Below are 25,193 nucleotides of genomic sequence, written 5' to 3'. Positions count from 1 at the left end.
CCAGCAGCTGAGCAAGCTCCAAGGCTAAAACGCCAAGTCAAGGCAAAGAGTGAGATATATATTTAAAATAGAATAGTGCTAAAGAATTTGCATTTCTCCCAGATCCGCTTTACCCACAACTGCCTTCTTGATATCGAATAAGCCTCAGAGATTAGAAAAGATATCACTTTTTACACATTGGAAACCAGTGGAAGAATCCAGCCCTTTACCCACCATGTTTTGCTTATGTTACAGGTATCTAGTTACCATTCTTGTGGAGGACCAGGGAGCAGAAAAATGGGATGAAACCAGTAGTTCCACAAGTCTGACTTTCTCCAGCTTTTTGATTTTTACCCAACTCTTTGGTTCCTGATTACGCAGGGTCCTCTGAGTCCTGCTATTCAAAGCATCACTCTCCTGAAGCACATTTGCTGATACCTGAGCCCATCACATCCAGACAGTGAGAAACCTGAATCTTCTGTCACATCAAGCCATTCACTTCTATAAAGCTTAATGAATCAGTGTCTTCAGAGCCTTTTATCAAAGGTGGCTGAAACTGGCCAAAAAAAATTCCACAAGCTCAGTAGGAACTGACCAGTAGGACTAACTAGTAGGCCTAGTTCTATTAAGAGACTAGGATAAAAATCTAACAGCAACCTGCAAAATCCCCATTACTGACTGCCAGGCAGCTGGAAAAGGACCTACAGGACAGTGTTACATCTTATTTCACATACTTCCAACACTTCAAAATGCAAATTTTGCAGGAAAAGCCTCTATTACTGGGTTTCTGAAAGTAAAGAGGAAGACTGTTAAAGCTATAGATATTATATCACAGCCTACTGCAATCTGTTGTTTGGATAAGCAAGTTTCTATATACATATGTATAACTGTAATTATATAGTTCAATTAGGGAATCAGTCGCTTTTCAGTGTGTAGATGACAGAATAAAAATCCTACCTAATTCCCCCTGAACAAAAAAAGGCAGTGTGCACCCAGGTGGATTGGGTATCAGAAAGCGCACACTCTCAAAGAAAGCCACCCTGAGTTCATACAGCTATTTCTCTCTGTAAAAGACCACATACAATCCAGGATGCAGTACAACAGCATTTGAAATCACTCTGATTTTGAAATTCTTTGTGGAAGAGATGAGCTTATTTTAAAAATATTTTTAACACTGCCACATGAAATACTAAAGATGCACACAAAAATGAAATGGCTGATCAACCTTTTTTCTAATATAATCAGCTATTTCCAAACTATAAATGAAGACAAGCATTTAAAAAAAAAGCCATTTATTAGATATATGTACATATATATCTATACATGCAAAATGATTTTATACACATTTACACAGGTTCAATTATTAATACAGTGCAAAAATGTCTAAAAAGGTACCAGCCCACCTTCTACAGACTTAACAGGTCTTTGGGAGAATGAAAAAAAGAAAATCCACGGAAATTATCAGCTTCATAAAGTGACTAAGCACCACAAATCTTTAAATTAATGAAATCTATTCTTTGCCAATTTTCTTGCACTGAGCTGCTGAGTGAGGGAAAGAGTTTCCAAAAGAATTATCTTGAAAACTGACAGAATTAAGAAGATGCAATTCAAACTACATTAAACAGTTTAAAGTCGAACAAAAAGGGATGGATTCCTGTTTGGGGATTTGATTCGATACAGGCATAATCCCACATTATGAGTCAGATTTCATGTACTCAAACTGCAAGTCATTCTTTTTTATTAAATCTTAAAGCACTGAGATAAATGTAAACTATTCTATTCCTCTTGCTGTTTCAGCAGAAGAAAATGTTTACCTTTATAAATATCATACAGATATAGGAGCCATTCTAAATACTAACATTAAAAAATAAAAATATATCAAACTATGCGTGCTCTGCCTCATCCTGGAATCATAATCCAAACCTACAAAGTGCACTGATACTAACACGCGCATATTAATCCACATAGATTCCTTAATACGGTTAATACATATTACAGGGGGGAAAAAGGAAAAAAAAGGCTGCAAAGGGATTAAGACTAACAGCAAACCAGAGCTTCATTTGTTTAGTAGAAAAGATCTAGTTGCATCCTCCATCTAACCCACAAAGCAAAACAACACTTACATGAAGGCAGAACTGAACCAACTGGTTTCATTTGATTTTACTGCAACATCTTCAGGAAAAAGAAAATATTAAACAAAAGCTGAATTTCATCTTTATCCACTCCATGTTAATTACACAAGCTATCAAAACACTTTGTTCTACCACTCTTATTGCAAAGCTGTTGCTAATATCACCTGGCACGGGGATGTATTTGTTTTATGATAAAGCAAACACTCAGATGCTCAGGAAGCATCAGAAACATTAGAGTTGCTTCCAGTCAGCTCAGTCCAAGGATAAGGAATAGAAAGCAGATAATGGCTCACTGGCCCTATGCCCCAAGTTGTAAATGCCCTGCGTGCCTTAAGCTATAGCAGGCTAGCTTTATCCAAGACTACAGGGCAACAGTACAGCTCTTTTGGATTCTTTAGCCACATTGAGGCTAAAAAGGTAGGAGCAGGGAGTTGGGTCTTATCACTGAGGTCCTTTTCACAAAGTTTTGTCTATCTGTAGTACAAAATGCTTCATCCTTTCCCCAAAGGATGATTCCCCACAGAAACCCAGCAGGCTTATGCTCCTGGAAAACACAATCTGTCATCAAATCCAGTATCCTCAATGAAGTGCTAAGTTGCGTTAAGTATCTAGTATCAGATATTTGGGGGTATCCTTTTTTCAGATTTATTTTTTTAAACTTGTAATCCAAACTTGTGGCTTAGTTCCCTGCAGTCTCCAAGAGTATCTTACCAAGTAAAACTGGGACTGAACAGCATGAAAGCTTAAAGCTTGTGAGTACTAAAACCCCATGTCTGTGGGATCATCTGGGTGTCTTAAGGACAGTGGTTGAATTCTGGCTTCATTTCTCCACATACACTCTGGCAGAAAACCGTGGTGATGACAGACAAACAACTTTAATCCACTCCCTTATAACAGAAGAGTATTCCCTTATGGCACACGGCTCCAGCTGTTCTCTTAACTGGCTGGCTACAATATTCTTCCATCATTCCTACTAAATTATCCCTCACAGTTTAAGAGATTTCATTATGTTACTGTTATAGTAAATGTGCTAATATGTGATGGAAAAGAAATACCTACATTTTACTACTGGAAAAAGCTCTGGCACCAAGTCTCTTGATGTCCCAGAAACGGTTCAGGCTGTAACAGGCTGCCTATCAATGCCATTGTTGCAGTCAGCTGCATTACACAGGTGCTTCCAAGGTGCAGCACCACAGGTTTCTGCTCTAGTAGTCCACTGATAGTCGCGTTTGGCATCATGAGATTTCAAGAAAATTCACTGAGATGCAAGAAAGTAATTTTGTTAAGTGTTTCTGCAAACTCAGGAAGACAACTCTGCATCACATTAATCTCTTTGCAACCACCAGAGGTAAAGACTATGTGAGAGGAAAACAAATCTTTGGTAAGAAATGTCTGGTGGAAAAAATGGGGTAACCAGAAAACAGATTCCTAAGAAAAAATAAAAGAAAATCTAGGACCATACTTCCACAATAACACACCTACAGTTCTCTACATCTTCTCAATTTGAATCTCTACAACCCTTCAAGGACAGCTGCATCAAAATGCTATGCTTTTTTTTTTTTTTTTTTACCTTTTTTACACAGCCTAAATTATTCATATATGTTCTAAAATGCCCATATGCATCTCAATACATTACATACAAGAATACCCAGTGCAGCAGAGGTTAAGAATTTCAGCTCTTAAGTACTATATTCAAAAGTGCACACTCATAAATTCATCTTAGTGTAAGAACTGAACACCATTAACTAAAGGTGTTTTATGTAATAAAGAGAACCTGCTCTTACTTTCCATTACTGGAAATGGCTTTCTACTCACGAGCTATACATTTTTTTAAAAAAGGTGAAGGAGTCAGTGGCCTGTCATAACCAGGCTTGGAAGATTTATCATCTGTACAGACCAAGCAAACATGGAATTACCCTTATACTAAGAGTGACCTTAAAGGAAATAAAGGCCACTTGAGCTGAAAGATCGCTTACATTCACTTGGTTTATTTTATGCTGCCCCAAGCATATTTGCAATTAACCAATAAGCATATACTTAACTACAATGCTCTGTTTAGCCAGGAGATACTTATAGTCTTTATGGTTTTTAAAAGAGCCACAGCCTTTTCCTTTTCTTCAAAACCTAGAAAAATTACCCTGAAACTCATCCTAACAATTTTTCCCCACTGATATTGAACTCATCTAATTATGGCAAATAACTCCTTTACTTACATTTACCAAGAATCTTAATGCTTAACAAGTTCTATAGACAAAAATGTTACCCACCACTTTATCTTCATTTTACTACACAATTTTAGTATTTTCAGAAGCACTGGCAGGGCAAGACATTGACCTGCCAAACTGTTCACAAAGCCAGTAAGAGAAACGGCAAAATGCTGTCTAGGTGTTATTAGTCAAGGAGCAAAAGCCTGTTTATGGTAAGAAGAACCTCCATCTGTTGATGACACCTGCCAAGATCTACCATGCACAATTACCACATGCCATGTTAAATACAGCTACATTCCTCACTGTACGTTTGACATGATTACAGTATCCTACTTTATTTCAAGTTGCTTTGAAATATCATCCTTGCAATAACCATTGCCACGCACCTTTAAAAATACTCCAAGCTATTTTTGGCCAGTTTAATACAAAAGAAATTTTAAAAATAGAGTAGCAAACCCAAAGTCTTTTTCATACTCCGCAGTCAGGCTGTTTCTCCATAAGTTGCCTTGTCAGTATCTGATAAGAAGAAAGAGTTGCCACTCCTACGTGAAAGGTTATTTGCCAGAAGTTCCGTAATCCGTACAAGTATATGTTGCATAAACAAACAGAGAAAAAGAGTACAAACGTCTTCACCTTCCTTGCCGAGCTGTAGAAGAGGTACAAGTAACACTACAAAAGGACCAGAGAGACAGTGTTAGCATTAAACTATGTACATAAGGACAAGAAACATAGCTGGGAACTGCTGGCAAATCCATCCTGCTTAGATGTGCCTGACAATGCAGTGATCACTAAGAAGCTCAAAGCTTCGTGGAAAGGTCCTCCAAGAACAGCCAGAGTGGTGGCCTCAACCCAGACCCTACGGGGTAAGCACAGATATCAAAAGAAGTCTGTCAGCACAACTGGTGTCCCTCCTGCCCATCTCAGCCTGAACTAAAAGGAGTACGAAAGCTGAGCCAGCCTTCAGAAACTACCTATGTTTTTTGCAAGACAAAGGCTCAGAAGCAGGAAAACTGCAAACCCAAACCTGCTTCTGCCATATTCGTGTTGGGATAAACAAAGGACTTAAATCTCTAGACTTAACCTGATAGAAAGACCATCATTTCTGTTAACAGGTTTAGCTGGGGTTTCAGGCTCCTTTTCTTTTTAAATTCAAGAACAGGTGGAACCCATTCACTAAGCATGTGCGAAGAGCAACAACCCTTACAGGAGAAAACTAAAAACCTCAAAGTGCTGGCAGAAGAGTTAAAAAAGTAACTCAGGCATTAACAGATCATGCTTTCTCACTTAAGGTCACAGTTTCCAACTGTGCTGATGACACAAGTAGAGATCAGCATGTAGAAAGCACTTCTACATTTGAGCTCAATTTATGCATAAGCATTTTGTGAAGATGACTGCTATAGATCAAAAGGATAAGAGAGAACTCTTCTTTATTTAGCTTTCCTAGCTTCAGGTACTAACTGGAAAAAAGCAGGACAGAGCATTTCCTTCTGAAGAATGACTTGCATCAAATATTTAGATCCAAATTAGTATCTCCATCTTAAAGCTCTGCCATGCACAGAGGTGTAAGAAGGCTGAAAGATACTAAATTGTATCTATTACAGTACAATAAATAGCCTCTCTGCAAGTTTTAAATACCATAGATAAACAGAAGTCTTCAGATAGTCGTCCCCAAACCCTTAGCCAAATGCAGCAATATTAAGCCACAGCTACTGTCAATCATCCTTTGTGCCCTTGTGTATCTGCAACAGATACACATTGTCCTTCTGTCAATTTGTAACCCAACTACAGCAGCTTCCTGCAATAACAGGCTAAAACCTGAAGATTTTGCAAACAATATATTGCCCTCAAGTTGAAGGTTGTGGACCACCGTTTAAGGCATTTAAAGAACCTTTCAAGAATCAGAAAAAATAATCCATTAGAAAAAAAAAAAATCTACAGAGGCCACAAACCATATTTGTCTTAAGAATTAAAAGTAATTTTTAATGTACATTTGAACATTTTCAATAATATTGCTATCCTATATTTGCTTAGGCTTTCAAGGTGGTTATGCTGCAAAAGCCCACCACTAAGTCTACCACTGTCAGAAACACATCGTATCTATCCCTTAGGGAAACAAACCATCTTTGGGATACCACATTTTTAATCACACTCAGGCCCACTTGGCATGTCAAAACATGAAAACATTGAAAAGCTCACAACTGCAATTTGCCAAGGGTCAAATTCTGCCTTTAACTGTATTTGTGCCACTGCACTGGAATACCTTAGTGAAATCGCCTAGGCAGGACATTAAAAACTAAAGTCTTCCTCTGCTTAGCTAAAAATTATTTTGTCTTGTATACTATAATTTAAAAATAATCAGAAAGCATTTTATTTACAGTTAACATACCTGAAAAACACAGGCTAGAAAAGGTAGAAAAAAAGCTATCACATTTCCAATTCCTTCATGGTCCTCCTGTTTGGATTAAAAGAAGTGACAGACAACTAAATCAGCTACAGTTTTTGGCAAGCGCTGCTTGATATTTTAGAACACTATAGTTCATCAAGTACCTCTCATCCTAGTTTATGTTGATTGACTGTAACAGTGTTAAGCAGCAAGATCAGTATCATTGAATAAGATACCAAGAACTGAGACTTATGTGACAATTCCCACTAAATAAAACCATGCCACCATACAATCAGGACACTTCCCGCCCCCCCCCCCCAATCTTCCCTTTTTAAAAGTTGTTTACAGTTTTACATTTGTTTAAAAAAAATAAGCAGCTAGAACAAATTACAAGAATGAAAAAAAAAACAACCCCAAACAAAAAAACAGCCAGCCTGGCAAGAGTCAAATATTTCTCCAAGCTTTAATCTCCCTAGAAAAGAATAAAATGCAATGTGCTGCAATATACAACAAACCACATGAGATCTAGCAGGTAAGCAATCAATTGTATGTTCCCTGGACAAACAAAACACTTCTTGTGGAAAGATGTATGCTCTACTAAGAAGCAGAATAGCCACCCTTAATCTGTTTACCCAAATAACTCTCTCCCTTTGACCCATTTACAGGTTTCAATTCAATCAAGGTTACCTGAAATGAATACTCTGCTAGGTGAACTCCTCGAATGAGATTCAAAGCTCCACACATGATGTTCAGAACAAGCGACAGAATCCCCAGGGGAGTCACACGCTGCATTCTGTAAGTAGGGACTTTTAAAAAAAAAAAAAGAGAGAGAAAAAAAAAAGGCATCAGTCAAAGTTTGTACTATTATTTTGAATCTTTTTATACTAAAAGAACTCAAATTAGCTTGTGCAGGTTTTAAACATTTTCAAAACTTTCATGCTTGCTCCAGAGAAGACCAGTTACGAATAGAAAAAAACTTTGTTGCTGCATTACACTGTTCAGTTCTTCAGACATCTATAGATCAGCAAGAGCTCTGGAGTATTTTTTAAACAGATTAAGCAACCAAATTTGTTCTTAAGCTATCTGACCTTAATGTCTTTATTATGGTGCACGCAGATATTTCTCAACTGTTTATTACAGCAGATTAGCGTACTTAGCACTCGTCACAGGTCAGTAGAAAAGCCAGAGGCTTTAAGCACCCAAAGGTCTGGGAAAGAGCTTAGATTTCTGACACCCATAAAAGCAAGACAGCAATTCATCTCTTCCTCAACTGGTAATTATGGGGTTTTTTCCCACTGACAGTTTGAGGGCTCAGTCTGGTATACAGCGATTTTCACCTGCATAGTTTCCACACAGCATTTGGTGCCCTAATCAAGCAGCTGCCAGAATACAGCTGTAGGAGTCAAGGTCTTTGATGCTCTGCTGCTAGAATAGTTGTTCTAGGAGCTGTCAGGACGATAGTACCCAGTCACAGCACTGCTCATCTTACCTCTGCACCTCATACTGACAAAACATGGTCAAAACCAGGGCCTAGGAAATAGACTGGATGCTGTAGGTTTTGGCCTTTGAGCCACATTTTACAGTGCATTGCAATTCCCTTTCTCTCACCCTGCCCATGTGTGGTGAAAATGTATTCAGTTGACTACTGCTTATGAAAAAGTCTTTGTCTCTAATTAGGGATCCTTTAACTTGGACAGGGAGTTCAGGGAGCTCAAGGACAACTTTAATGAGCAGGTGGTGTTTGTCCTGAGCCCCCAAACATGCAAGATGTGAGCAGGGCCATCCAGACAATAAACACTGTGTGCAGCTGTGTCACAACAGTAACTCCACTGTGCCTGGGTTATTGGCCAAGGTCCCTGGTGTGTGTGTGAAACCTTACAAATCATGAGATAGTGCACGACTGCAGTTAGCCCAAACTTAAAGGCTTACACACACAAGGTGTGTATCTGAGTATAAAGGCAAGCAAGCTCCAGGACTGGGCCAGAAGCCTCACCTACAGGTGGACGCACTGTGTGGGAATTTTCCCAGTTAGAGAGACTCCTGGCACTGGCTGCAGTGGGGCTTCCCAGCCACAATGTGGGGCTGGGTGATGTTAAGGTGGTAATTAGTTACATCTCCTTTTCTTAGTCTCTGTTATATTTTGCAGTAATGATCTGATGCTTCGCTCCTATTGCTCTTTTATCATACTGTGCATAATAACTAGCATTGTTTCCTTTTATTGTATTGCATGCTATTTTCCTTTATTATATTGTAACATAATGATCTGCATTTATTCTTATATTTGATTTGGAATTAATTTTTGCTTGGTATCCAGTCACCATGTTTCACAGGTAGTGAATTACCTGTCTCCTTCCTTTCCCACCTTCTTCACTACTACTACTACTACTTAACACCCACACCCCCAAACACCGTTTCTTCAGGATGATCTAATTGATCCATACGTAATTAAGGTCAAAGTAATTATTATAAATATGTATTTAACTTTGGAATCTGCTGCTTCTAATTCAGGGTTTTGGTTGTCTAAAAAGTTCACCTAATTTTTTTTCCCCTAGCTAGCCCAACAACAGATACCACACCTAGATACTCACCTACATTTCATCCTTGCCTGTGCATTACTTGTCAGTAGAACAGTAAGAAAGGTAATTTGCAGCTCAGATACAAAATTCAGGTCCTCTCCTGCACCAACATCCATAAGATAGAGGAGAGAATGAAAGAGCCCTCAAGAAGTCTCCCTGTCCAGATGTAGTCAGCTCCTGACTACTGTAGATAAACTATGCAACATAGCAGACATAATCTCTGCCTTCGTTTCAGTGACAGATGAAACAATAACAGCTTAAATATTGCAGTACTGCATGGTTTAGAGTAGGAAAACACTGGTGTCTTCTCCTTCAAGAGAGACTTTGATAGATGGACGTAAAAAAGTTTTGTGCCAAATTAATATAGGAATATAAAGCATCTTTTGTAAGTGTCTATGCAATTAATTAGTCTGGCATGCATTCAGACATCCATAATTTCATCTCCAAAGCACTACAAAAAGGAACCATACTAATTCCATTTGATATATGTCACATTATATACCATTACTATATATTATCGTCATAAACATGCTCACATAAATAAATGGTGCAAAGTAACCCTATCATTCAAAGGCAATTTTGCTTTTTTGCTATACAGAGACATTTCAGGTCCAAAGAGCGCACTGAACAGAAGCTGTACCAAGATGTTTGTTCATTCACTGACCCGAGTCTTCAGTTTCCTATTATTTTTGATAAATTAAATAATATTGCAGCTACATCGCTCTCACGGAAATTTCCTAATGAAAACTACTGCTTCTCCTTCCTCAGTTTCTAAGGTTTACTTCAGAGGCACAGTCTCTCTCAAACAATTATGAAGCCCAAGTGTCACTCACTGTACAGGATCCTGCAAACTATACATGTTGAGAGTTCCCAATGCCCAGGGACGAACAATGTAAGTCTCAAAATACAGTTTCTGCAGCATAGAATATTATGTAAAAGCTACTTATTTTTTGTCCAGTCGGATAAAAAGAATTGCTGTCACAGATGCAGGGGAGATTACAATATCCAGTTGCTCAGGGATCAGATTCTGTGAAAACACATCTTTAAATTACTGTGGAGCTTCATTTCTGCTATATCATTCTGAGGTTTAATTTACAAACTGAAATTTCATAGAACAAGCAAGATAGTTGTTGCTAGGGAAAAATTATTATACTTCCTTGTGTGAATTCAATCATATTTTTATAAACAGAATTTTATACTGGAATTACATATTACACTAAATAAGGGAACAACACAGTACAAGCACTTGTATTCCAAGACAGCACAATTTTGCACAGGCACAATTAAATACTAATTGGGTTCAAATTGATTTGACACTTCAAGTAGAAAAGTTGGGCTCTTCAGAGTACAAGAACCATACAGAAGATGTGCCGGGGACTGTCGATTACCTAGCACCCAGGAAAAATGCATCTGCAGGTTTCAACATGTACAGAACAATTCTGTGAAAACACCCTCACAGAATGAAGGAAATTAAACTTTTGCCGATGATTTTCTGAGCAGAGGCCTCTGGCTATTTAACCGGAGACTGACATGAATGCCTGTACCACACTCCATTCTGTCTCTTCAAGGCATAGCACAACAAGAGTTTGACAATGAGTCACATACTCAAAGCTCCAGATAAAGACAGCACCAGGAGTGAAAACTGAAGCCAAACTCAAACATTTTAAAATAAAATAAAGCACACAAAAGACAGAGATGTGAGACATCTTCAAAAAACACCTTAAAAAGGACTCCCCGTGTTCCGACAAAAGACTAAGAATGTTCATCAAGGGGAGCACAAAGCTGCATAATTTAACAGCATGGTCACTAGACGAATAGCACAAGTCGTTCTACTTCACAGAGCCACTTTTGAAGTGAAAACTCTCTCTCTTCACAGAAAGCTACTTACACTTCACATTTTTTTTGTATACATAGCCCACCGTCCTCCAGAGCTCTATAAGCTGTGCCCCTATCGACACACAAGGTGAGCCTTTTGCAACAACAGCTGAGGTTGTATAGATGTTGATCAAGGATACAATGCTAGTGTCTTTCTAGCAAGAATTGAGCTAGGTTTAGTTAACAAAAGGAAGGAACAAAGAGAAGAATAAAAAAAAACGCAAAGGAAAAAAAAAGCTCTTGTCCCCATATATACTAACAAGGACAAAACTGCTCTGACTTTTCAGACTCCTTTCACACTAAAATGAAGAGCCAGGGGATGTGATCACACAGCTCAAGACGACAGGAACCAGCTACAATCATGTAAGGAGGCTGATGTTTTGATCAATCCATTGATTGATCTATCTTTACTATAGAACAGGGACACAATTAAATTCTGCTCTCCTCCAACCACAACACTTTAATTTATGCTCAGAAAGTCTCCTGTATAGCAAAGCCATAATATAAATAACATTATTATGCAAACAAACACTGTCCACACAGCTAAACTTAAAGCAGCAAAGCGGGATTCAGCTGGTAGGTAACAATGAGAGGAGAGAGACATAAGCCAGGAAAGCTGACTCCAGCTGAGGGAAACAGATGATCATAAACATGATCCTTAAAATAAAAGCAGAACAATCTGTAAGAGAATTTGGGTTAGACCAGAAAGAACAGCCAAAAATACAAAGCCAGATGGAAAGTAAAAGAAAGCAATTAAGAATATAGGCGAACTGAAAATGTATTTCTGATCTGTGGACACAAACTAGCTTGCAAATGTTTACTGGCACTGAAACTGTTCACACTAGTGCGAAGAATTTCTAAGCCCTGTCATATCATGAAAATATTTAACCTTCAAGCACAGTTCTGATGAGCCCTCACAAATTTGACTGGCAAACAGAATGTTTTCAATTCTATTTTTCCTTCCTCCTGGCCACTGCCCTTCTATATTTTAACTTAAAATACCTATGTCAAACTAGATTCCAGCTCATCGATCAGAAACAATAAGACTGAGCAACTAGAAGTTAATTTTATTAGTGTTTCATAAGTTAAAAACAACAAAGAAAAGAGGAAACACAAGCTCATGGCGCTCCAGCTGCATTTAAACCACCATGCTAATAGGATTAAAATAAGGACATGGTTTAGTGATGGACTTGGCAGTGTTAGGTCTGCGGTTAAACTTGATGAACTTAAAAGTCTTTTTCAACCTAAATGATTCTATGATTCTACGATTCCTTTTTGTAGAGGAAGTAGGCAGGACTTTGACTATGCAACTGAAACACAAATACGAAGATACCAATTTTACCATAAATAAGTAGAGGTTAGTAATTCTAAAAGCAGGTAAAATGTTGGTATTCATCACAAAAGGTCCCTTGTCAAGCCTCTATGTATTGTTTATACAGATATACATATTCTTTTCAGGAATTTTAGTCAAATGCATTAAGTTACAAAGAATAAGGTAAAAGAAGAAAGCAAAGAGGGGAGAACAACTCAAGACAGACAATCTGGGAATAAGAATTTTACCCTCTGGTTATATTCTTATCTTTTCTTTCCTCAAGGCCAAAGCAATCCATTCAGACTGCAATTACGTATCTTCTATTCACAACAAGCAATTAGTTGAGCTTCTTCAGTCATAGAAAATTTAGCAAACAACTACTTTAAGAGCAGGAGAATTGAACATGGGAAATGCCAAGGCCAGTTACAACCAATTGTCCATATTGAGAACTGATTTACAGCTGGGAAAAAAAAGACACTACCACAAGTCCTTAAAGGCCCTGATGCACACCTGCTACCACGTAAAGATCATATGCTGTTTACTATGATCAAAAGGCAGACTTTTCTTCCTTGGGTTTCATACACGAGATATAGATAGACATATATATATTCCTCAGTACAAAGTGAACCATTGCTATTACACATTTTTCTGTTGTTTGCAAAGTTAGGTTCAGGAAGTACTGTCACCTGTGCATAGTAGTAACTTACCAACCTCCACATGAACGCCTGCATGCCCACCATTAGTTATCCCATTCATCAATTCTGTATCCTCCAGTTTCAGCTGAACCGGGGGCTGGAACTTCAGCTCCTCCTCAATCTTCTCCCAGTTGGCCTTCATTTGAGAGCCACTTGCACAGTTAAAATGGCATTTCACTTTCTGAATAACATTATCTAAAACAATATAAAAACATGATTCAATTAGCTCTGCAAAAGTTAAGTGCTTCAAGTAATTATTAATCCAGTCATGGCATTCTTTTTTTGATTGTTTTTCATTTCTTCCTTCTTTTCTTATTAGTTACACATATAAAATTCCACCACTGGTTAGGGAACAAAAATACCTCTCCTAGGTATTTTATAAACATACCCACTCCCTTCTGGATACTTTAAATCTCAACATCCTGCCTGCCAGTGGACTGAACATGAGCTTTCACATTCCAGGGCACTTCCTATGAACTACCACAAGAAGCAATTCCACATTGTGTTTTAACAATGTCAAGGATTACATTTTTTCCAGCACAGAGATAAATTAATTCAACCTATAGTTGAGTCATGAAGCAACTCTGACTGGCAGAGGCAATTCCACCAATGTCCAAGCCGCAGACCTACATACAGATCACCCTGCTTCATCTCTCACACTTTAAATTTAATACTATTGGCAAGCAAATGCCTTTCCACAAATGTGGCTGCTGGTTTGACAGGAGTTGCACTGAGACTAAGGAGAGAATTTGGCTGACTACGTATTGCTCACACCTCCAGAGCTGAAGTACCTCACCATGGATACTGATAATTCCTATTTAATTGTGCGAAGATATTGGCAAAGTCAAGCCATTTCAAATGCTTAGGGACATAAAATGCAGAAGCATTTATTTTGCTAAGATATCCTGTAAGTAAAATCCATATCTTTAAGATATGTCAGAAGCCTTGCATAGGTTGACTACAGCTACTACTGGATATGATACATATGTAATAGCTCAAGCATGAGTTTTGAGACCACAGAGAAGGACTGTACGCTGTGCTAGAACATACAGCATCATAAGTATTCCTTAGTGAAAAATCCTCTATTTTACCTTAAGTCAGCCTGCTATAATTACCTGTAACTACCACACAAAAGGCTAAGATCTTAAGGATAAAGTGCATCTTGGATCCAAACACAGGAAAGAATAAAAAATAATTTAAAAAAAAAATCAATCAACCAAAACCAAAATAGTTTAATAAAAAGGGGTAGTTTGGATCTCAGTATAAAATTACATCGTGCCTGGAATGTGCCCTGCAAGGAATCCACCCAAAATACAAATGGCTGTAGAGTATGCTTTCCTTGTGGATTCTCAATCTTTTAAGCACAAACTTAACACTATTACCAAAATCTGAATAGAAGTGTGCTAACCCACTGCAATATCTTATCCGTCCCCAGAAAAGTTTCTCACTGCAAGGGAATTGTTGTTTTCAGCGTTGTGAGGTTCAGCAGAGCAGCTGCTACTTTGCAAGAAAACCATTTATATCAGGTTAAAAAAGAAACACTAGGCATGATTATGAAGTATTATGTGAATTTAAGTCATTCCAGAAGTAAAGCTGTCCATAACAATCTATTCTGTCTCCCTTTTTTCCTGTACCCATCTGTCTCCACTTGTTAGATTTTTGTAATTAAGTTAGAAAGTGTCTGAGATGTGGATTTCTTTTTCTTCTGTGCTTGTTTATTAATCACCACATTTTGTTCATCTATTAGAGGGGCACTCAGGAACTGCAAAACCAACAGTCTAATAGTTTAAGGCGCTTACAAGATCTCCCCCTCCTCCTACACATGCATACAAAGGCACACACACAGATTCATTGTTATGACCAGGCCAGGAGACACTGTTTAACGTCCTAACAGCAGCAGACACAGAATTCTTACTATTAGAGAACAGTTACAAACCGAATTCAAGAAAAGCATATGGTCTGGAAGCTAAACTGATGCTTGTTGTATCATAGGAAGCAGCAAATTCCCACTGAAGCTCTTCCAGAAAGCAAAATGCCATGATGGTTGAGAAATTGCTGGAACAGATTGCCATGCAGGCAATATCCCCCGAAGAAAGGAAACTGAAAAAGAAAAAAAAAGAAAAAAAGCAAACCAAACATCAACATTAAAAGGTAAGAGGCATGTGGACACCAGAGGTAAACTGTACTTTCTGTCAAAACATAATGTACAGACTGCAAAAAATACATTGTTCACACTGCTGTAATAGTGCTGTAGCTCTTGTAGATCTACCGCTTATTCTTAACTTATTCAGTACACCTTAGCATACTAAAGATCGTAATACAGATTTTAAATTGCTACATCAGTAAAACTTGAGGACACCAATTTCCCAGGCTGGCTTTAAATCATGTCAATAACAAATGAGATGGACTGAAAACATCACAGGCAAGATTTTCAAAGAAAACATTGTGGCCTTCCACAAACACAAGTGAAAACAAGCAAGCTTGTTCACATGAAGCAAGCAGATGTATTCCTTTGCTCCCCTTGAATATGACAACTTCATATTAACAGGAAGATATAGTAACTAACTTGCACAAACCAAGATATTCAAACACTGTTACTGCTAAGTCATCTGTAACAAAGGTGAGCTTGTATCAAACAGCACAATAAAAACCCTACTCCAAAAGCAGTCCCTCTAACACTGAAGCCATATTTACGCAGAAGTTTCCACTTACAGATGGCCAAAAATCTTCCAGGAAACTTAACAGGGGATTCACCTGACCAAAATGTCAGCGTGTACTTAAGGTTGAGAGAAATGACTCTCATCTAGGCTTCATTAAATAACATGGCAGTCAGGGCACCCCGTTCAGGTGGCAGCACTCATAATGTAGATAGTTACACATCTCTAATTATGGTGAGGATTGTGGAAGTTTAGCTATATCTCAAAGAAGACCGAGGAAACCTTCATTTACAGTTTAGACATCTGTTAACAATAATTCAGTATAAAATCAGTTTTGAAGCTGAACAATTACTACCTCTCTGTCTTTTCTCCCTTTTTTACTGTTTACATATTTCACCCCTTTCACACAGAAAGACTTACGGTTTCTACTTTATCACATTTCATTTACTCATTGTGCTATGTACTCGGGATGTATTATTTTGATTAGCTCTACGACAGCTTAGTCACACTGGGTAGATTCCCTGAATTCCTTTTGTCCCCAGCTCACAGCTAAGAATCAACACCATGCCTGCGTAAAACTACCTCTTCCCAGTTGTCAATAATTTATAGCCCTTTCGCCATGTATCTGTTTGCACTCTTCTCATTTCAGAGCCAGATGCATAGCTACTGCTGGAGACACTACAGAAGATTAAAAGCAGCAGAACATATTAGCATTCAAGGGCACAAGTTCGCTTTGAAAGAAAAGGAATTAAAATGCTGATCTCTGATTTTCCAACCCATACAGTGTAAGTTCATGTACCTTCTTTCTCCAGCCAGTCCCAAAAAAAGGGATGCTTAGTTTTACCTCAGAGTCACTTTATGTTTTCTTAAATTCACTAACCAGAAACACAATCACGAGCTAAAATTCGTTTTTAGAACTAAATTAAAAATTAATAGTAAATTAAAATTCTCATCTCTGAAAGAAACCTTAATTTCTTAAAATAAAGACTAGCAAATCCTTCTCCAATAAAGAAAAGCAAAGATTTACTATTTCTCCATACTGGCTATTGTCAGTATGCTTCAGGCTGCCTCAAGATACACCCAGCAGCCAGAGAGCTTCTAGAGACTTGAACCCGGCTGGTATTCAGAAAACAGAGTGGGCAGCACGTAGGACAGAGTCAGGGCAGTTCTCTGCAAGCTGGAATCAGAACTGTAGGGGCCTGAGCGAAGGTATCAGCAACACTTGACCATCTCTGAAGAAAAGGGTTTGGGGTTTAGACTAAACTAATTCCTAAGCACTAAGATGTTGTCTTAGAAGGTATTTGTAGAAGTCCAAGATAACCCAACTGCTAATAGTAACACATACTGCCCATCAAGCAGAAAACATTCACTACAAAAAATGAAAACTAAAATAAGTAGGTTTTAACATATGCTTACCAAACCAAGTAGGAGCTGCATGGCTGCGATACAGAGAAATAAGGTTTCAAAATACTTGGATGTTACAATCTAGACATGCACGGTGGGATTTCAGATTGCAGTTAGGCACTACATAATATTCCTGAAATTCAACCCAGGACAATAATTTCAAAAACTAAAGTAAAAAAAATCAACCAAAGAAAAGCAGGGACTTACTGTATGCTAAGGTCACGTCCTTTTGCTGTGCCTCGACTTGGATACTGCGCCAGAATTGAGGATAACGCCTTTAATCTCTTTCTGCATTCCAGAAAGCCTTGGTTGAAATGAAAATCTGTGGAGGCTGAGAGGGGAAGTCCATCCCTCACCCGCACCACACAGGCAAAGAAGATCATGGACATTCTCCACTGGAGCACACATGAGGACAACCTGAAAATGGAATATTAAGTTAGGTTAATGGATGTGATATCAGTTAGTTACAATCCAATACGCTAGCCAGAAATATATCAAGGGTAGAGTTTATTCACCACTGCTGTTGAACAAGTACCTCTTGTAACTCCGCAGTCATCGAATGCAATCAAACTGTTCTCAAAGGTCATGGCTGCGTCCATTTTTTGTCCCTCTCAGACAAAAAGGGGAGGCAGGGGATTTGACAGAGGAATTATCTACCTACAAATATCCCTATTTTCCCTCCTTCTGCTCTACCTCAAGCATCAGAAGTGCTGAGTAAAGTTCTTAAAGGTATTTATGGAAACTGGCTAACTCCCACTGACACAACACATCTTCACTAGTGTTACAAATAGCTGCATTAGTGTTGCAGTTACCTGATTTGCTAGCATAACACACAAATACAAAAATAAATTTTAGGCTACAGCCCGTCAGGCTCTTTATACAGAATCAACTAGGACTAAATACAGAACAAAAGTTGCCCTCACTTGACTTCTTACTCTTTAACAGGTCACAACCTCCTGTGAAAAGTTATTACTGGGATTTACCCAGTACATTCAAAACACACAAGAGATCTGTCCCTCAGACATACCATGAGTATCCAGAGCAAGATGTTAGAAGACTAATGCAGCAGCTCACATATTCTCTGAAAGACAACCACAATAAACATTTTAGAAAACTAATGACATATATATACACACACATATTTACAATGTCACATCTCCCATGCAGTGGGTAAACATATCCTAGAAAGTATTTTGCCTCAAGGAAAAAACCAACTCATTTGCTTACCCAATGTATCAATTCCTAGATGCATCCAAAGACACTATGAAATGATACCCAAAATATTTCTGATGCCCCGATCATTGTTTTTAAGTTATCCTAGCTTCCTGTAAAAGAACAGCTCTACATCAGCAGACTTTAAGTGATTATTATAAACAAGTCAAGGGGAAAAAGAAAAAAGAAAAGAAAAACAGGCATTTACTCTGCTTCAGGCAAACTATAAAAGTGAAGCATTAGAAAAACAAACAAACAAAAAATGAAATCACACTGTGAATCCAAACTTTTGATAGAGGGAATGACTGCTTTAAACAGCCCTGTATCAAAGAATTCATTATGATGCTCAAAGTTTCTTTGAAACGTGTCTCATCATCAAGTGTTTTTCCTGTCTAAGAAAGTAAAAGAGCAAAGCCTTTTCTAATTCAGGCATTCATAAACTCTCCTGCCAGTAGAGCTGTTTTAATGTCTGATAAAGGTTGAGTTCTTACACAGAAGCAGCACTAACAGGGTCTCATTTCTGCTCCACAGGAATCATTTCCACTTAGCTATAGGAACTATCCCTCTATGAAAGGTGGCTGCAATTTGCCAGCATGTTAAAGCAACTAACAATTGTCAGAAGAATTCACAGAAAGCATAATTCTACATAATTTGTTTCCCTAGAAAAGCAAATTAAAACCACAGAAGATTATACATCACTTGAAAAATGCTATTTTGAACTTTTTAAATGGAGATTAAAGAAGAATTAGATGTTAGGGGTTTCTTCCACTATACCTCACATTTCTTGTCCAGCAGTCATTTGAGTGGCAAAATCAAACTAAGCTCACTAACTTCATTTTCGCATGCATCAAAAAGCATTTCAACAATAATCAAGATTACTACATGTCTACTTGAGACATCATATCAATCTTCCATGTGTTGTGCCAGCAGACATGAAAGAAACAGCCCAGAAAGCTGCTTAAACTTTAACATAGAAGTGAAATGAAAACAAAAAAAGGAAACTGCCAACTCAGAAACATTAACACAGTCAACTGGTAAGTACAGTTGCTCAGAACAGCACAGTTTTATGGTCAATGGTTGGCATAACTCCAAAATATCCAACTTGACAAACACCACAGAGGCAATATGTATTGAGCTCTCATTTACCTTTCAGAAACAGCCAGAATTTGACCAGGACAATAGAAAGGCACTAAACTTAGAAACCAAAGATGCTTTCTAAAATGTATTTGGCCTACGAAATTATCCAATTCACTATGCCATTAATAGCAGGAGCTTAAGATTAAAAAAACAAATATGTATATAGTCATCACTAGGGATAACATCACCGATAGTTAACCAGCTGCATATAGAAAGGTATACAACTTCCCAAGACATACAAACCTTCACGCTTCAGGGTATAAGGCTTTCACTAAATACCACCTGCCCATCAGAGGGATTGTCTGTTCTCCTGTGAAAGATCTGGTATCAGTCATCATCAGGCAGACTTCCAAATTGAATGCCAGACTTGACTGCAGAAATGAGTCAATGCTCCTTCTTTGGAGAATACACCTGCTGTAACGTACTACCAGACTATCACTGCTGTATTCATCCAAAAGGCTTGATTTATTTTTTTTCAAATCTACCTGCCTGCGAATTTCTAGGTTTGCTGCCTACGGAAATGAAATGAGGCTTACCCAGACAAGCTGCAAGTGCTAGTGGAATAGGTATCTTACATGCCTTTTGGTTTTGTGAAAAAAAGGCAAGCGTGTATAAAAGAAAGTTACATCCCCAACAGAGGGAAAGGCTGATGCAGTGGCTCAAATCTTAACAGAGAGCAAGTGAGCACAACCACAGGGCAAAACAACCAGAAATACATGCACTGGTTCTGCTTCTTATAGAGCTCCCATTGACATGGTCTAAAGGACTGTTTGCATAGGTAACACCCTACCCCCCAACACAGGAAAAAAGTATGAGATTTCAGAACAGTACCTGTAAAGGCTTCTGAGGAGCTGAAAAAAAAATACACAAGCTTTTCATAATTTGGGGGTTTATTTGCAATGTAGCACAGGTTTAGCTAAAAGAGGTGAGAGCCAACATCACCCCATGGAAGAGGGCAAAGCCTAAAAGTAAATTCATGCAGCTGGTTCACCTGTCCCCTATGGAACTCCTGTCACCAACCACCTACCACTCAGATTCACCCAGCTTTCTCCTTTCCTTTTCCACATTCCCCCCGCGCGCCTACTCTGGCACTGTACCTCAATGAGGTTTTCTTTTTACTTTTCCCCAAGCCTCTTCTTACTTGCATATCAGAAGGTGTTTTGTGCCCATGGCAAATAACAGTTACTACTGTCACTTCCCTTGAAACTTTAATTACTTGCAAGCCAGTTTTGCCATGCCACATGTTAAGTAAACACTTACTATCACAACTTACTGGGCTGATCAAGGTGTGCACATAACCAAGTAAATCTATGATCTTACTATTTGACTGACCTACCCTTTCCTCCTCCAGTCTCTATCTGTACATGATTAGCAGCCCAAAGTATCTGCAACTGACTTTACGTGGCAGGCCTTTGAACCTGGTCCCGAACTTTGACAATGTACTTGCCTTTTGATTAAGCAGATATCAAATCTTACTGTATTCAGAATTAATAACATCATGTCAGGCCAGCTATTTTACTGGCACAAAGCAGGCAAAACCTTGAGGAATGTTTTGTGTAACTGTTTCAGAAAAACATGTTATAATTTATGACTGAAGTAAACAAAACCTGCTTTTTTCATTATTTGAATCACCTGTACAACCAACAACACTTCAGAAAACTGTTTAGTGTAACACTCTCATGAACAGGACATATTTACAAGTCTTACAACAAACAAGAGTCTTCACGGTATTCCCACAGTAGGCCTCTAAGAAGCTACCCAAAGCGCAGTTCCTCCATACCTCGCTTCCTAAGTAGCGGCCAACACCCTCCAGCAACTACGCAGGAATTATTAAAGCAGCCTTAATCTTATGTTTTACTATACTTACACAAGCTCCTCCATACAAGATCACACCCAAGTCTCAAGCGCCACACCTCTCTGAATGCTAGGCAAACTCCTACTTCATTATCTGTACTATGAAAACAATCTACTCAAAAGACTATGAAAATGCCAACCAGTACATAGTTCATGAGGGGAATTATTTCAGAAATACTGTTGTTTAAGAAATTATTTTATCTAACCATCAAAAGCAGAAAGTTTCCATCTAAGAATGGCATAACACTAACAAGGAATGTCTTGTTACCAGGATCTCTCTCAAGTATTCATCTTCTCTCCCTGTTCAGAGTCACATTTCCCTTCTTTCTACAGGTGGCATACAGGCCAGCTTCAAACCCAACAACTTAACTATTTTCTCAATTTCTAATCTTCCTGCTGAAGGAAGGGCAAAAGCTTTAGTGAATGTTACCATAGTCCAGGAAGCTCTTGAAGCAATCTGTGAAGTTTCTTTGGACACGTGACAGCTTGACACATGATCATAACCACTGCATCTAATGCACCTTTCCTCTAGCGGGTAAGCTTCAGAGGGAGTCACAGACAGCTACAGGTGGGATGCCAGAACACAAAAGAGATTCCGATTGACTCCATCAAACACAATACATTTAACAGAGCTGCAGTTCAAGTGCTGGTATCAGTCTCAACCAACAAGCAAAGGAACTGAGACATGGTTCATAAGGGAGAATTACTACTTCTCTGCAGGATCACGAAGTGGATTTTATGCTCTTCTCACATTTATAAAAAAAGGAGAGCTGAAATGCTGTTAAACTTCCCACCTTCTAAGGTAACAGCATCCATCTGCTTCTTCCCAATTGCTCTCCCTCGATGCTCACAGCAGCACTACCCGAGCTACAGATATCACAGACCTCCAGGGCAACAGGAGCCACTCTCCAGATACAGCAGTGAATAAAAGCAATTTGAAAGCATGATGCTATCTCAACTTTTAAAACAGTATTTGTGGATATCAAGAGCCTGTAAGTTGCTATAAATCCTACAGGTTTTATTCTTGTCCCCAAAGGGAAGCATGTAGAAAACTCTTACCATCACAAATCTCCTGTTTACACACACCCCTATGAATTACCAGAAATAACACGTGTTACACAAAACTCAAACTCCAACACCCAGGTCCCCCATGAACTGCACTGGCTCAAAGGACAGTTGTCCTCATCCTTGCCCACACTGCACCATAAAAACTCTGTAAGGTTCTGAAGCTCTCCCCCTACATTAACCTCTCAGAAATATCAGCAATCCTATCTGCTCCCAAATACACACCCCCCCCCCCAACCTGTATCCTTAAGTCTCCTAACACCCAGCAGCTCATCTCTGTACCTTGACCAGCCCACAAAATTAAGGACCCTTCCCACATCCATCCTGTTCCACTCACCCCCTTATACATAACTAAACTCTATTCACTGCTCTTCTCCCCCACATTAAGATTCCCAAACCCCCCAAAAAGTACCCCCTTCCCACACTCTTCAATAAACTCAGACACCTTGAAAGCTGCCCCCCTCATCAGGGCACTCGTTCCCACTGAAAAGTCTCCCCATACACCTCTCAAGCATCCAGACACTCCCAAATCTTACTCCCATCCCACAGGTCCCAAACCCTCACATTATCCCAGCCCACCTCCAGACATCCCCGGCATAACACAAGCCCTCGTCACAGTCCCAAGTCCTCCTCCCCCTACACCCCTCAAGCGCTCCAAGGAACCCCCAAATCCTACACAGGGCAAGATCTTGAGCCCACCTCGGCTCACCCCCACCCCATCCCCACACACACCCAAAGCCCTTAACTCCCCTTCACCACCTCCCCACACGCCCCTCCAGCACCCCAAACCTTACTTCCCTGCCAGAGGTCCCCACACCCTCGGGGCCCACCCCTCACCCCTCACCCCCGCAGGGCCCACATTACCCCTGCTCCCCCCCTCAGGGCCCACCCCTTCCCTCACACCCCCTCAAGCACAACACACGCACCGCGGAGCGGCGCAGCTCAGCCCCGCCCCGCCCGCGGGGACCCAGAAGGGGACGGAGGAGGAAGAAGGGGGGAGCCGCCCCCAGGCCCCCTGCACCACTCACCTTCCCCGCCCCTCGCCGCGGCTCCGGACCTCTCCCACCGAACGGCGGCGGCACCACAACACCCCCCCAGCCCGCCCCCTTCCGCCCACAGAGACGGCGGGTAGAGTGTCTGCGGCGCGGGGCACGCCGGGACGCGGGAGGCTGGTTCCGCGGCCGGCCGGGAGCCCGAGACCCGTTACACCGCCGGGGAGAGGGGCGCGGCACGGCGGGGGCCGAGGCTCCGGGAGCCGCCGGCGCCGCCAGGTAGCGGCGGGCCAGGCTTGCTTGGGCCTTGGCTGCCGGTGGCGGGTAGAGTAGGCCGCGGGGCTGCGGTGCCGCGCTGGGGGTCCCTGGGCGCCGCGGCCCGCAGCCCCCGCGGTCGAGGCCGTGGCAGGGCCCGCAGGAGCCCCCAGGGCCGTGTCCAGCCGGGGCCGCGGGAGCCGCCCCGGGCCTGTGCCGCGGCCGGCGGGGTGGGGGGCGGCGGGGGTTCCCAGGGGTGCAGTGACAGGCCGGACCCCCGGTCGAACACGAAGCAGGCTTACCAGGCTCTGCCGGGGGCGTCGCTTGAAACAAAACTGAGCCCTGTAGCTCAGCTCTCATGCTGGTGCTTCTAGAGGAACCCTACCGCTGTGCAGCCTAGGTGACAGATGGATTTTTCTTTTTAATTAAGGGCTGCTGCAGAGGATGAACTGGGATTCAAAGTAGATTACCTTCATCCTTCCTTCTGGTGCTGCCAGGCATAGAAAAAAACCAGGAAGCTTTGCATCTGGAGTGATACCTGTGCCTCACCTCATTGTGGGCGTTGTGGCAGTAACACACCACAAACTGCCTTCTCACGGGACGTTCATGTGAAAAAACAGCCGAAGAAAACCATTACTTTTTTTAATTAATCAGTTACTGAACATGGGACCTCTGAATTCACAGGTCATGATGTGGGGACATTATCTGCATGTAATCAAGTTGTTGCTATTTCTAAGCAATAGCAGCACTGCTTGGCACCATGTGCAGTGAATAACCATCGATGTGCTGCTGTTACTGTAACAGCTTCCACTCCTCATCAAAACATTTCATCATGCTGGTGCAGGTCTAGCTGGTTTCACAATCTGATTTCATCCCTGCTGAGGATTGCTGCTTTGGATCCTTCCTGTTGGTAAAATAAAATACCCTGCTTTAGGGGGAAAAAGATAAATGTGTTTGGGTTTTGGGGGAACAGGAGTAGATCAGCTTAATTTCAAACACACATTTATTTCCTTTCCTTTCCTCCATGCAGAGCATTGCTTGCCCACTTCCTGTAGCATGGTGGATCTTTATCTCATTCACCCTGCCATTAAAGGGATCATCTCTCTATTTACTAGCCCCACTAAAAGAAACAGGTGTGTAGTTCTGTAGGGTTTTGCCTCCAGTTTTTAAACCTTTGTTGGGAAGCTGATGACCAAGCAAGTCTGCAGTGCAGTGGGTAGCACCAACTACCCAGTAGGGCTGCAACCCTACTGCCAGGTGTGTTAGAGGAAGCCCTGCTGCCAAAGCCAGCATTCTTCTCCCTGTGACTGACAAAACTCTGAAACATCGCTGTTATCCTCTGTTAACAGCAGCTGCATTTAATTTGTAGGCAGAGACCAGCCAAGTTCGGGATCTTAGGGTGTCACAATCTGCTTGTTTAGTGAGTTCTTTTGAGGAACTTGCTGAAGTATAACTGTG

At 40.4% G+C, this 25,193-nt stretch overlaps 1 protein-coding gene and 1 long non-coding RNA gene across 8 annotated transcripts; one reads left to right on the top strand and one right to left on the bottom strand.

The window, feature by feature from the left end:
- Nucleotides 1-1,254: 1,254 nt before the first annotated feature.
- Nucleotides 1,255-23,582, bottom strand: SEC22C (SEC22 homolog C, vesicle trafficking protein). Of its 7 annotated transcripts, XM_055708824.1 has the most exons (9): nucleotides 21,268-22,199; nucleotides 18,448-18,545; nucleotides 18,248-18,301; nucleotides 17,428-17,637; nucleotides 15,096-15,259; nucleotides 13,151-13,354; nucleotides 7,389-7,507; nucleotides 6,705-6,770; nucleotides 1,255-4,987 (listed from the first exon to the last, which is right to left on the bottom strand). In XM_055708824.1, exons 4-9 carry the CDS (start codon nucleotides 17,607-17,609, stop codon nucleotides 4,787-4,789), a joined length of 936 nt encoding a protein of 311 aa, XP_055564799.1. In that variant the 5' UTR covers nucleotides 17,610-17,637; nucleotides 18,248-18,301; nucleotides 18,448-18,545; nucleotides 21,268-22,199; the 3' UTR covers nucleotides 1,255-4,786. The 7 variants fall into 7 exon arrangements, with proteins under 7 accessions (XP_055564799.1, XP_055564798.1, XP_055564803.1 ...); XM_055708823.1 differs by lacking the exons at nucleotides 18,448-18,545; nucleotides 21,268-22,199 and adding an exon at nucleotides 23,517-23,582; XM_055708828.1 differs by lacking the exons at nucleotides 18,448-18,545; nucleotides 21,268-22,199 and adding an exon at nucleotides 23,517-23,582 and having other exon boundaries at nucleotides 13,172-13,354.
- Nucleotides 23,583-23,623: 41 nt separating this feature from the next.
- LOC129735957 (uncharacterized) lies at nucleotides 23,624-24,412 on the top strand. Its single transcript, XR_008731986.1, has 2 exons — nucleotides 23,624-23,759; nucleotides 24,166-24,412. It is a non-coding gene; the product is annotated as an uncharacterized LOC129735957 (long non-coding RNA).
- Nucleotides 24,413-25,193: the final 781 nt, after the last annotated feature.

Source organism: Falco cherrug, chromosome 4 (genome assembly GCF_023634085.1).
Source record: "Falco cherrug isolate bFalChe1 chromosome 4, bFalChe1.pri, whole genome shotgun sequence".
Taxonomy (NCBI): Eukaryota; Metazoa; Chordata; class Aves; order Falconiformes; family Falconidae; genus Falco; species Falco cherrug.
This window is presented reverse-complemented; position numbering and strand designations above follow the sequence as displayed.

Bases quoted from the DNA above. Each gene is read 5' to 3' on its own strand.
- SEC22C (XM_055708823.1), bottom strand. From the start codon at position 17,609: ATGTCCATGATCTTCTTTGCCTGTGTGGTGCGGGTGAGGGATGGACTT. The intron at 15,260-17,427 runs GTAAGTCCCTGC...TTTCTTTTTCAG, and splicing joins GGACGTGACCTTAGCATACA to TTTCCTTTCTTCGGGGGATA. The intron at 6,771-7,388 runs GTAACCTTGATT...TAATCCAAACAG, and splicing joins TAGCAGAGTATTCATTTCAG to GAGGACCATGAAGGAATTGG.